At 36.2% G+C, this 14,355-nt stretch overlaps 1 protein-coding gene across 1 annotated transcript in view; it reads right to left on the bottom strand.

The window, feature by feature from the left end:
- Positions 1 to 352: 352 nt before the first annotated feature.
- The window catches only part of LOC107747136 (glucagon receptor-like), a 47,044-nt gene continuing 33,041 nt past the window's right edge, over positions 353 to 14,355 (bottom strand). The window contains exons 3-14 of the mRNA XM_016561564.1: positions 12,682 to 12,778; positions 12,499 to 12,606; positions 10,931 to 11,025; positions 10,737 to 10,843; positions 9,775 to 9,934; positions 7,867 to 8,026; positions 7,486 to 7,546; positions 4,097 to 4,166; positions 1,576 to 1,664; positions 1,339 to 1,483; positions 1,146 to 1,187; positions 353 to 895 (exon numbers count right to left, since the gene is read on the bottom strand). Of these exons, the coding sequence (XP_016417050.1) occupies positions 536 to 895; positions 1,146 to 1,187; positions 1,339 to 1,483; positions 1,576 to 1,664; positions 4,097 to 4,166; positions 7,486 to 7,546; positions 7,867 to 8,026; positions 9,775 to 9,934; positions 10,737 to 10,843; positions 10,931 to 11,025; positions 12,499 to 12,606; positions 12,682 to 12,778 (1,494 nt within the window). The 3' untranslated portion in view covers positions 353 to 535. The remainder of the gene's footprint in view (positions 896 to 1,145; positions 1,188 to 1,338; positions 1,484 to 1,575; positions 1,665 to 4,096; positions 4,167 to 7,485; positions 7,547 to 7,866; positions 8,027 to 9,774; positions 9,935 to 10,736; positions 10,844 to 10,930; positions 11,026 to 12,498; positions 12,607 to 12,681; positions 12,779 to 14,355) is intronic.

The raw sequence follows: 14,355 nt of genomic DNA, 5'->3' as shown, positions 1-14,355 counted from the left end.
AACCAGTTTTAAGTCGCTGGGGTATATTTGAATTACTTGTGCAATTAGTTACTTTTTTAGGGAGTAACACAATATTGTAATGCATTACTTTTATAAGTAACTTAGCTACAAAATTTTGCTAAGCAGCGGTTAATGCGGTTTATAAAACGGATAGTTCCGGTCCTTGATTCTGATTGGCTGAGCCACGATCAAAGCTGTTGTAAATTACTCTACAAACATACACCTTTGTTTACATCCCCGTGAAGCCGTGGTTTACAGTGAATTTATAACAGCTAACTCCGCTTCGCGTCGTGCCTAACAACGCCCCTTAGCTGTTATAAATTCACTGTAAACCACGGCTTCTTGGGGCTTATTGCTTTGTAATACTATTTGGTAATTTACCAACTCAGGAGATAACTGCGGTTTGTTTTTAAAGGTTACTAGAACATGTTTTCACATGATAGAGGCCTGTTTGGTAACATGAAGACCACATCTGGAATGTAACATCATTTCATTGATCCATAAGTGTTAAAAACAGCCATCAGCGTCACGTTCCTCAAACATTGGTTTCTGTCACCGCTGCTGAGCACTCACTGTTGAGGGGACGCTCTTCCAGACAAATGTCTTCTGTCAGAGAGCTGCAGTTACTAGCGCCCTCCTGTGGCTCAGAGGTCAACTGCAGCCTCACGCGGCCCCGGTTCCAGCTCACTCCGTTCTGAAGGCCCGTCACCAGACGCTGGGACTCTGCCGAGGCCGTGGCTGCCAGCTCTGGGGTTTCGGGGCATTCATGGGTCATCGCCGGGGCCATGCTGCCACTTTTGGCATGGGGCGTCTGGCTGTGGGTGTGACGGTACTCTTCCTCGATGTCCTTGCCTAGTTTCCACCTCTTCCACTTCTTCAGCATCTCGCTCTGGACCTGGAGAGCCGGAGAAACACAGACTATTGAGTCACAGGACTATTCACAGCAAGAGCGATACGACCAAAAATAAATAAATAAAAACCAACGGCGAAAAAAAAAAGTGCATCAAATGCAATAAATGTGAAAAAAGGTCAAATGTTCATGCTCAACATGAAAGGCTCCACAAGGATGCTACTTTTAGATGCTATAGATCATGTGTAGCTGTGATTTTAAGTAATGCTTTTCGAAAAAGAGACACATCTCTCACCTCTTTGTTGACGAAGCAGTAAAGGATGGCCACGAGCAGACCCTATGATTACAGACAACAACACACATGAACCTCAACCATCTGCTCTCATCTCACAGCAGATACAATCCATTCAGAGAGCATCTCTTTAAGCGCTCTGACTGATTTGATCTGATGATGACGGTGGGTGGGCGGGCGACCTTTGCCCTCTGACCTGGAAGGAGCTGAACAGGAGGTCGTAGAAGAGGCGGATCAGCCTGAGAAGAGACTCCTTCGGCACGGACTCATCGATGACGAAGGTGAAGAGGATGGCGTGAATTCCCAGCAGAGGAATCAGTGTGAGCGTGGACTTGGCCAGCCTGAGGAGAACGAACAAGAGAGAGAGAGAACCACACATTTAATGAGAGCATGAGCTCTGCTTGCATGAAAAATAAAAGACGGCGGTGTTTACCTGAACTTGTAGTCGGTGTATCTCATCTGATGTGCCTTCAGCTTGGACATCAGGATCTTTATTATACGAATGAATATAATGAAATTAATCTATTCCAGAAGGAAAGAAAGAGAGAGAGGTTAAGTCCACTGCTCCGGGTGTGTGTTCACGGTGTGTGTGTGTTCACTGCTGTGTGTGTGCACTTTGGATGGGATAAATGCAGAGCACTAATTCCGAGTATGGGTCACCATACTTGGCCACATGTCACATCACTTTTCACTTTTTTTTTTAAAATCACTGGGACTGATGTGATGTGTGTCATTTAAATGACCACTCTTTCAATACTGTACATAATGCGTAACGCATTATCACAATCCTCACATAGACATTAATGGGATCTCTCTATTTGGACTTTATAATGCTTCCATTCTGTTTCTGTGAAACTTCTAAAGCCTGACAGAATTATTGTGACAAACACAAATCAATAAGTGAGTAAAACAAACCACTGTTATAAAATCAAACTGATGGATTTATCTTATATTTGATTCTTACTGAGTTTAGATAATTGAATTGATCCACACAAACAACACAAGAGAAATGCAATTGAGATCTGGCAATTTCAGTTTTGAAAAGCTGATGATTTGTTGCATAGATTTTTTGAACATCTTTTCAATGTACACTTAATATATGAAAAGCATGAATGCACAGATATATGTGCATGTAAATAATGAGAGCATAAAGTAAAAAAAAATACATACCAGTACCCTCTAGTTAAATACTCTAAAACAGCAAAAAATAATGACTGAAGGTGTGTTTAATTCTGCATCATATTAGCCAAGTTATATCAACATTGTTTTCCAAATACTTTTCTAAAAACAGAAATCATAGATTCACATATCGCTCAAAAGTCTGGTGTCTGGAGCAGTTTTGAAATCAGAACATGCAAGTGACTCGTGAAATAAATCATTGTGATTGTCTTTATTACTTTGTAAAGCCCCCCAAGCAGTTTTCTATGCGTTGATGAGTGTGCAGAACAAACGCTCAGTGACGCACGGAGGTCATAAATTGTTCCTGAGCCCGAGGCACTCGCTGAACGAACGTGTCTAATGTGAGCCTGAATGCAGAATCATATTAGAGACCACTTGAATCTCAATACTCCAGCCCATCCATATGCAACACACACACAGGATCTTCTGCGTAGATGCATGACGGACAGTTTCATTGTCTTTCGAGGCTGCGTTTTTTTCCCAACAAACACAGAACGTTCCCCTAACGTTCCCATATGGTTCCCATTTGGTTATTTTTTGGGAACCAAATAAGAACATTCTAGGAACATTCCATGTAGGTTTCTTTTTTAGTTTATTTATTTATTTTTTTATATAACCTAGAGAGAACGTTCCGGAAATGTTCCCTGCAGGTTATTTTTAAGTTTTATTTTTATAACCTACTGAGAACGTTTCTGGAACGTTCCCCTAACCTCAAGGGAACGTTCTATTTACGTTAAGAAAACTTTCCTGGCTAACCAATAGGGAACATTCTTGGGAACGTTCTGGGAACCAAAACTTGTTAGCTGGGTTCAGTTTCATATGGACTGAATGAGATGAGATGTAATGGTCCGTTCACAGCAAGGACGACATAACGATAAAGATGTAGTTTTAAAAATCGTTCTAACTTTAAAAGAACAACTAAATCCACACCACAGAGGGATGATATAGTTGGAATCACACTAGCTATGTTTCCATCCAAAGATGCGAATTTAACTTGTGCGCAAAACTGGAATATCGCATAAAACATTTGCGAATAAAGCACCGTTTCCATCCAACGAGTCAAAGGGAACAAAATCGTCACTTCCTGATAAACTGGCACTAAATATCTCTAAGAAAACTAGGAGAAGCCACTGAATATAATAATTTTCATATGTAATAAATTACTTGCGCTTCAGAGAGAGCAGACGTAACACAATAAATGCGGTCATTGCTTTTAGAGGTGGATGCCTGCTGTTTGGGAACGCAGTCATGTAAGACAGTAATTTTACAGTAATTTTACAGTAAATACTTTGATGACAGACTTTCCTCAGGCATTTCAGAACGACCAAAACAACATATAGATGCTGTGAACGAGATCGGTCCGCTGGTTAGTCAAGTTATCCCGTCTCATAGCGCAAAGTCACATGACTTTTTCGATACGCATGGAGGAATTTATTCGGTAAATGTGTTTCCATCGTAGTTTGTGCACATTTTTTCTTATCGGATAAAACGTTTATCCTACTCATTTGTGCGCATACGTTTTTTATGCGCATTTTTAGAATCTATGCGCATCTTGGCAAGTTTCTTAGTAAGTAGTAAGGTTCCATCCAGCGTTGTTTTATGCGATAATCCAAAATGCGCAGAAACATAGCTACTGACAGCCAGTCACAATAGAATCAGCGCGAACATTTAAAGCAGGAGATGATGTAACTTCATTGCGCACTTCTAAGAGAAGAACGATATCGTGCGGTAGCATGGATGAGAACGGGCCGTAAATCTGTGCGTGAGTCTCTTACCAGATACGCAAACAGAATGGGAGAACGGATGATCCACCAGTAGCCCATGTTGATATTCCTTTCCCAGCATCTGCATATGACAAAATATCACAATCCATCTATTTAAACATGAACAATGTGTCAAACTGTTAAAACTAATCCATCATTGATTTTTTCATAACACTGGTGACACAAGGAATTCAATTTTGAGTTCAACCTGGAAAGCTTTTTGCAACCCATTTTTCATACACAGTTACAGTATGTGACATATTTCAGAATAAAATAGCACTTTTAATGAGAAACAACATAAATCTGTAAGCACAGGACTGTATGTTATCCATCAATAATAGATTGTGTAGTGAGAAAGAAAGCCCTTCCATATAGGCAGAGCGAGTTTTATTGTGTTTTGATGAAAGATTATGGAGAAATAGTTCACAGTGAGTCAAGAAACAAGTAAACAGAGTGAGTTTAGATTTCATATTGACTTCTCTGTTCTTTCCTAAACTGAGCACTGATTAATTGTCTAAGTAAAAAAAAAAGCATGTGTCTTTAATTAAGCGTTACCATGGTGATGCTTTATTGTTATTAGAAGTTTTTTCCTCAGCGGATTAATAACCAATTCTAATAAATCCCTCTCACACACCTGAAAAAGTCTGTTCAAACTGTGATCTCATTAGTTTTCAGAGTTATTTGTACATGTTGGTCCAATTTAAATGTCTCCTTCACAAATGGTTCTGAATCCTCTGTAGGCGTGCAGGACTGGAAGCGTTAGAGCTCTGTGCCGTTCAATAATCCCTCACCAGGACTCTCATTTATTCAGTTCAAGAAAGTATTTATAAAGTCCATCAAATCTAGACTGGATTTATAATGGAACATGAAGTCATTTGAAAGTTTTTGTGTACGGCAGAACTTCATGTCTATTCATTACCAACAGCATTCGTGGGATTATGTTGATAAAATAAAATATGAAATAACATAAAATAAAATAATTTTGACTTATAATAGAAGTTTTATACTGTTTTATTAGTCTGTTATGATCTTAATATTTTTCTGTTCAGTTTTGTATTTTTTTTTTTCTTTTCTTGATTGTACAACACTTTGGTAAAGTTTTGACTCTTCCCTTCTTAGTCTTGTTTTATTAGTGTGTTATGTTCTTATTTAACTTTTTTCTGTTCTGCATTTATTGTATTTTTCTTGATTGTACATCACTATAGGTGAAGCATTTGTTTTTAAATGTGCTTTATAAATCAACTTGAATGGGGCCATTTTTTTGTATGACTTAAAAGCATGTAATGTAATTTTATAAAACTTGCGTCCATTTATTAGACGTACTTGTAATTATTAATCTGTTACAACATGTGTGAGCTGTAATATAGTTTAAATCTGTTTTATGGTTTATGACATTGCATCGTCATTGCAACAAAGTTGAATTTAAATTTAAACAAAAAATGATCAGACTTAAATCCTGTTAACACATTGTTCATGTCATGTGGCTATACTCTTGTTATTACCGAGTAGGTTGATGGATCTTCCCCATTCACTTCCACTGTACAGTAAGCACCTTACTGTAAACCAGATTTTACAGCATTTAACTTGCTTTTTTAAAGTAAAGGATGGAAAGTCGACATTAATTGAAACAGCAATTTGCCACAACAATTTTCAACAATTATCCACCAGTAGCCAAGTAATCAACCATTTGCAATTGTAATGGAGCTTAATTTGCACTAAACTTGGAATATTTCTTTAAATCTTGCACTTTTAATGTTATAAATGCATTAATGCGGTCACAGTTCACAACAAAGAAGAAAACCAAAAGATACTAAAACTTATACAAACTTAGCCGTGGGTTATGAAATATGTTGTGCCACGACAACACCCACTGAAGAATCAAATTATACTCAAACAATAAACACAATAAACAGAAAGGCAAATAAAAGAGAGGGAATGATATTCGCTGCTTTACCGCAGGGAAGAAAGAAGAAAGACCAAATACAGGCGAGATGAGAGAGAAACAGCAGCGCCTTCATCAACACTTTATACTCGACCGCCAGCTCATCATCATCATGAGAGCACCTGATTGGTGCAGAGGGAGAGGGGGCGTGTCGAAAGTCACCTGAGGCTCGTCAGGTCTACATCAGGCCAGAACACTTTAAACACAAATACCCATGAATACTAAAGAGATCACACCGGTTCACACGTGTAAGTTTCTCATTATCAGTGTGTATTATTTAAGAGCAATGGGACGCTTTATGACTCTTTTCTCCTGCTTTCAGTCAGAACATGACCATTCGGGGAGATCAGGGATGTGAACGGCTCATAAAGAGCTACTAGTCTCACTGTCCAACACTTTTATCCTCCTATATCTGTGCCGATCCCACACAAACTCATTCCATATCCGTCAGCACAACAGGATTTACTGTACAGCTGCTGCAGGGTTTCATGTATCAGATGCCTTTTAGGGTTAAATTCACTATATTTGCTTTGATAGGCCTCAAATCATACATTGTTTGGAGGACAACACTGGGCAGGACGTGGAATATTTGATATATATATATATATATAAGACAGATCAATATAATTGTTAGCTGCAGCCCTAGAATATTACATTATTAATTATTTATTATTAAAACAAAACATATCATAACAGTAATTTTAAAAATAATTTTCTCTCTCTCTCTCTCTCTCTCTCTATATATATATATATATATATATTCTATATATAATGTGTGCATTTATTCTATATGCATTGTTGTTTTAGTATCATTTAATTTTTTATTAAAGTTTTTTTATTCAGTTTTAGTTTTTTCATTTTGTTGCGTTTCTGCCACTTTTATTAGTTCTTGTTTTTATATGACTAAAATAGCAACTAGTTAAAATAAAATAATTTTATTTTTTTAATATTTTATATTTACTATACATACTATATTCAGATAATTTTTAATATTTTATTTTATTTTTATTTCAAGCAACAAATGTTTTTTTTTTAATGGTTTTAGTTTGAGTTAAAAATAATAATCCTGCTGCCATGCACACTAAAACATAAGTTATCTACTAAAAACTATTTTATAAATCAGGACAATATTAATGCTTACATACAGTAACCCCAAAATGTATTTGGACATTTCAGTCACAAAATAAAACCTGAATGTCACTGCATTGTATACTAAATATGAACCTAAGTGGCATTTATTTTCAAGAAACCCAAAAAAGCAAATCAACTCTTGACAAAAAGACATCAGTTCAGTTTGAATTCCATTAAAAACACTAAAATCAACAGAACGTCAGCTGAATCAAAGACACCCAGCAAAAAATGTTTGACATCTAACCCAATGGAAGTTTTAAGTGTTATGCAGGTGTTCAAACCCTTTTTGGAGCCATTGTTAGTCGAAGTTAAAGTAAAGGAAACATACTCTTCGTTTTCATACAGGTACTTGACTGTCATCCACGGCAGCACAAATATGAGCGGTGCACCTGCAACACAAGAGAGAGAGTCAGCGGCGTGTCAGCCAATCAAACGCTTCCTCAGCTCATTAGTGATTTTGAACTGACTTCTTAAACGTCTTAAAACTTCTTCAAAGTCAGCCGCGTCAGAAACGCTTCAAACGGCTCAGGGTGGGCCGAACGTTTCCTCAAACGCCTCGCGGTGAATGTGAAAATGAGTGTTGTTTATTGGTCTTTCTTTGTGCTAATTCTGAGCAGATCAGACTTCAGTTATTAGAAAAACACTCCCAGACAAAGGAGCTTCTGAAAGGATGTGATTATGCATGATTGCGTGCTGAAGGCTCACTCACCCCAGCCGATGCAGAGGTAAATGTAGAAGTAGTTCCTCTCGGAGAAGACGGCGATGACCAGCAGGCTGTGCAGATACAGACCCTCCACCAGCAGCCAGTAATTGTTGGCCATGACGCTGTACTGCATCATCACCATTGCAGCACGGCAGCCACTCACCGTCTGAGGAACACATGCACTGATATGCAAATTCAGCCTCTGATGACACGCCCACCGACCAATCACAGACCGTCTGATGTGATATAGGCCAAGAAGTGCATCGTGATATTGCATCATATTTATTATCAAAACAGATGGAAAATGAATGGATATGGATATTACTAAGTTGAATCACTCTTATGGAATTACGTTTATGGGCTGCAATAACTAATCAATAAAATCAATAATAATCAAAAGGATCGACAGTGAATTTGATTACCCATAGCATAGCCTAAATACATAAATTCACTATATTTCTTTTCACAGTCCTCAAATTGCATATTGTTTGGAGCACAATGTTGAGCAGGATGTGGAATAACTTTTTTTTTTAATAATAGATACTTGTTTTGTAATTCATAAAATATAAAAATTATTTACAAAACTCATGATGTTTAGGTTTTCATCTGATTACTCGAAGAACTAATTGCCAATCATTAGCTGCAGCCTTAGAATATTATATTATATTATATTATATTATTAAAACTACATATAACAGATAGCAATAATTTTATATCAGACTAACTCATTTTCCACAATAGTGATTAGAAAGCAACTGGAAGAAATAAAATAACAACCTTAAAAAATATGTAAATTCTTCAAATGTCAGCCTGAAACACAAAAACAACTTATTTTATTTTATTTTCCAGCTGCCTTCTAATCACTGTTATGGAAAATTGGTGATATCTGGTATGTATGTATGTATGCATGTAGGTATGTATGTATTATCTTTATTATTATTATTATTATTATCTGGTATATAAAGTTAGTATTTTAACAGATCACATACATCGCAATAAAACTATTCTTTTTTTTTTTTTTTACTAAATTTACCAAATTTATCTTACTATTTATCTTACTATAAATACGACTTATCTGCTTAGCATTGTTTTTTAATCAATCAATCAATCCATCAATCATCTTTTCTTGTTTAACTGAGTATGATAAGCATTCGCTTTGACTCACATCTATCATATTTCTGTGCTCAGTTTCACATTTGGATTCAGTCTTCCACTTTTTCATCAGCTTCCAACTTGTTATCAGTTACACATAGTGCAGTTTCACAACATAAATGCATTTAGGAGTGGCTAACTGGCAGTATTTGGCTGATTCATATCGCCTGCCCCCAAATTCACGATTTTCACATACATCCAAATAAAACTATTTTTTTTTTTTTTTTTTACTAAATTTACCAAATTTATCTTACTATTTATCTTACTATAAATACGACTTATCTGCTTAACATTGTTTTTTAATCAATCAATCAATCCATCAATCATCTTTTCTTGTTTAACTGAGTATGATAAGCATTCGCTTTGACTCACATCTATCATATTTCTGTGCTCAGTTTCACATTTGGATTCAGTCTTCCACTTTTTCATCAGCTTCCAACTTGTTATCAGTTACACATAGTGCAGTTTCACAACATAAATGCATTTAGGAGTGGCTAACTGGCAGTATTTGGCTGATTCATATCGCCTGCCCCCAATCTGATGCATATTGCAAACCAGCAAGATCAGATCTGATTGGCCGTCTTTACACAATGCAAGTCAACATTTGCCAGGAAACAATGTCATTTATAGAACGACTCTGATCGGAAGAGCTTTATCTGAGACGCTTACAGTGAGTAAACAAGACGTCCTTGAGCACACCTGTACTTTCCTCTGGATCCAGCTCCACCTGCCTGCAAACACACTGTAAAGGGTGACGTGTACCTGAGCGCTGACCCAGCGCTGCCCCTGGAAGTGATGCGGGCCACTCTGAGCGCTGTTCATCTGATCCAGCAGCGCGTCTTTGGCGAGGATGGAGACGGCGCGCAGGATGAAGGAGCCGAACAGATTCATGTGGATGTTGTTCCTCATGCAGTGCAGCTTCCTGTGGGAAACCAGACGATTACTGTGTGATCAGCGCATGTAATGGGGATCACGTAATCAGATTGCACAAATCAAACACTCGCTATCATCTAATATCACTTAGATGATATTACATTTTAGAATAGCTGTAGTCAGATTACAGTTAGGTTTATTGACTACATGATTACTTAATAGGCTTTTGATTGATTACGTTTACTTTTATTCATTTAGCAGAAGCTTTTATCCAAAGTCCAAAGAAATGAGGAATACAACAAGCGATTCATCATTAGGCAATAACACGATGAGTATCATCAGCATAGCAGTGATATGAAAAGCCATGTTTCTGAATGACAGAACCTAGTGATGCCATGTAGACAGAGAAGAGAAGTGGTCCAAGAACTGAGCCCTGAGGCACACCAGTAGTTAGATGTTGTGACTTGGACACCTCTTTTGGATACCTTTTTTTTAATTTTTAAAATTATCTTTCCATCAACTCACAAACCACCAGCAGTTCCTTTGCAAAGCTCCGGTCCAGGAAACCCTGGCATAATGTCATGTTTAATTCACTTAATGTTACTGAATGGAATATAATTTTTTCTCCTTGCATTTTTATATCAATATGATATGAGATTATTATTCAAATCAATGTGACAGGTGAAAGTAATCAAAAAGTAATTAAAATGTAATCCAATATTACATTTTATTGCATTTTATATTGCCTAAAATGTGTGATGTAATAGATTATGTTACTAGGTACAATTTTCGTCATGTAATTTGCATTGAGTGCTGAACTACAGTTTGTGTTTGGTAGATGCTGTATTTACCTGAAGCTGATCAGGATGGCCAGCGCGAGAGTCAGTGCTGCCAGAGACAGTGAGTATCCGACGGTGTACATGGCTCTGAACTTGCTGAGGATCTGACCGTACTGCTTCTTCACACACACACAGAGAGAGAAGGGTCAGCCGGCATTAGCGTCATCGCTCAGAAACATCATTAAGTCATTAAACACGCATCTCACCTGTCCAGGGTCATCCTGCTCACACTCGCTGGTGTTTTTCCCATGAGCCCATCTGCCGTCAGCGCCGCACACGCGGTAAACCAACCCCTGATGAACTGCTCAAACACACAAACACAGCGGGAAAACTCATTAGCATTACATTGATTTTTTTTTAACGACAATATTTGCATACAAAGTGTGCATGTACACACTACATTAAATATTAAAGAGATCATTGTTGTTATTGTCAAACTAAAATTAAACTATTAAAAAGTTTCTGTTTTGGGAACTGAAATAAAGCTGAACTAAAATTAAATATAGCTGATGAAAAACTTAATTAGAAATGTTGCTTTGGCAACTAGCTTAAATAAAATAAGCTGACAGTAAATATATATATATATATTTATATTTTATAAATATACTGTATATATAAAACCACATAAAATCACTAAATCTAAAAGTGAAAAACAGTAAGTACTAAAATACTATATAAATAATACTACTATAACAATGGAAATCATGTCCATATTCATAAAAAAGATGAACATTTGCAGGTAAATATATGTTTTATTCACATCTTATCTTGTCTTGTCCACTTGTCTTGAAAGCAGTGCTATTTTAGCAGATTTTAGACACTTAATTTTTACAAATATTTTAAATTTGTTTTTATTATTTGTATTTTCCATTTTCGTTTAAATTTACTTTAGGTTTTAGTAATTTTATGTGTTTTTGTAATTTTGTATGAGTTATTGTAATTTTTAAAAAATATGTCTGTAAAGTATGTAAGCATGTATGTATTTATTCTAAGTTGTTTTACAATATCAAGTTAAACTAAATGAAAATAAGATATGTTACTTTGACAACTAGCTGAAATAAAATCATTTGAACTTTATTTTCTTTTTCAGGTAGTGTTTATTTTATTTCAGCGAGAGTTTATTTCAAGTAACTTTTTTTTAATCAACTGTAATAACCATGTAATAACATCTGTCCTTTTCTAACATGGCAGCAGTCTTACTATGTTCTTCCGTGTTAAACATTCATGCTGTAGGTTGTTAGGTGACAGATTGCTGCCTGACAGCTGGTAATAAGCTGGTATTACCTGCTAAGAGTTGAGATTTCATTCCTCTTTCTAATCGAGACAAAGGACATTTCTCTAGGTGTAAGTCAGAGATGAGTGTGAGGAGGACAGTGTTCCTGTCGTGTTAGGAATCTGAAGTGAGAACTGCAGACTCCTGTAAACTGCTTTTACAAGAGCGTCTGAGAGCATGAAGCAGTAGTTTGGTGGAATCTGTCATTAAAAAGCCTTCATGTCATAAATGACTCCGGTATGGCATGTATAATGTCTGAATGCAGCGTTTGCAGGTCAGAGAGCAGCAGTTGGCTGAAAGCAGTCATTTATTTCAGCAGTCTGACAGGTAAATGCTCACAGTGAGTGTTATGTATATTTCTCTGTCTGATGCAGCTGTGTCCTGAAGCGCTGCATTTTATCATCCTGTCACAGTAAGTTCGGCATTAACATGCATTTCATTTGGACAGATAACAGAACCAATTTCACTCCGTTTGGATTATTTTTTTTTTAAGCGCTTTACCTTTCCGGTACCAGGGCAGGTACCACGGGCAGGACACGTTAACCGTGGTGCCCGGCGATCCATCGGGCCAACACACGTACTGATCAAACGTCCTGTTACACACCAGTCCTGAAACACACAGAGACACGTCAGCTGCTGAAGTACCACACACTGCACACATTACCCCACAGTCACGAGCCTGACCTGCGGCCGGCGGTGTGCTGATGAAGCTCTGGATGCACTCATTTGTGTAGATCCTCCATTGCTCCTGCAGCAGCTTCAGAGATTTCCCAGAAGACACCTACAAACTCAACATGAGCCTTTACAGGATCAAAGCCACTTCTACAATACTACAAATATACACAAAAATAAATCATAATTCAATTATAAAAATAAAATAAAAGAGTTTTGTTATATTAATATTATAGTATTTATTCATCTGTTAAATTAGCTTTTCAGTTTTCATCTTAATTTTAGTTACAGTTTTGGTAATTTTGTTGTGCTTTTGTCTTTTTTATTATGTGTAATTTAGTCCTTAGTTAGTTGTTGTTCTTTAAAAAATAATAATATTTTATTTTTATTTTATTTTTAATTTTGATAATTTTAGTACTTCAGCTTAAACCGATTTATTTCAGTTAGTTCTCAGTTTTTATTTTTATATTTCCAGTTTTCGTTTTAATTTCAGTAATTTTGTTGTGGTTTTCTTGTCATTTTTATTCATTTTAGTCAGATCAATTTCAAATGAATATGTCTATATAGTTTTTACTCTTCTTTAATTCACTTTTAGTTTGAGTTATGTTAGTACATCAAGTTAAACTAAATGAAAACAAGAAATGTTGCCTTGGCAACTAGCTGTTTTTTATGTTTTGTTTTGTTTTATTTTATTTCAAGAAACGTAAATGGTTTTGATGGTGTTAGTTTTAGTTCACTATAATAACCCTGTTTCCAAAGCAACATTTCTCATTTCATGCTTTCGGTGATTATTCCTTAATAACATGCCTCACCATAAAATGGCATAAAAAATAAAAAATAAAATCACCGAGTTGTTGATACGAGACTTCAGCAAAAAGAATCTCTGAGATTTTAATTGGCGTTAAACGCTCTGTGTTTATCAGATCCTTCCTCAAACGCGGGTCGCACACCTCTTAAACGGCTCAAAAGTACCTGAGCAACGCTTCGAGATAAACATCCTCTTTCTTCTGATCTGACTCGCGCTAATTATGCCGTTTTAAGATGTAAAACTTTTTGATGTTGAAGTAGAATCAGATCCTTTTAAGAGGGTGAAATTCATTTTATGATGCTTTCTTAAATAAAAATCTGTTTCTTCAGCAGGCGAATTACGTCCCCAGAAGGGACCTGATCACATCTCATGCCATGACGTCGACAAATGGAGAAAAGTTCCCACGAGTCGCTGATGAACACTCGCATGAGATACAGGCGCTGCAAACATCATGTTCATAATCAGTATTTTCATCTTGCTTTCCAGTAGAAATACATCTGACGATCTACATATCCTCAACAAGATGCATGTACTTGAGAAGACTAAAAATAGAATAAAGTTCAGGAAAAATCAACTAGCACTTTTCATTAGCTCTCAAAATGTTGGGGTCAGAAATATATATTAAAAAAAATGAATTAATTAGTGCTGTCAGACGATTAATCACGATTAATCGCATACAATATAAAAGTTTGTGTTTGCATAATATATGTGTGTATTCTGTGTATATTTATTATGTATATATAAATACACAAACATACAGTATGTATTTTGAAAATATTAACATGTATTTACATGTCTATATTTATAGAATACAATTTATATTATAAATATATTTAATATAGAAACAACATATTTTTCTGAAATGTATACATGCATGT

This window comes from Sinocyclocheilus rhinocerous, unplaced genomic scaffold, assembly GCF_001515625.1.
Source record: "Sinocyclocheilus rhinocerous isolate Xijiao unplaced genomic scaffold, SAMN03320098_v1.1 scaffold1310, whole genome shotgun sequence".
NCBI lineage: Eukaryota > Metazoa > Chordata > Actinopteri > Cypriniformes > Cyprinidae > Sinocyclocheilus > Sinocyclocheilus rhinocerous.
Note: the sequence above shows the minus strand (reverse complement) of the source record. Positions and strands in the feature narration are given on the sequence as shown.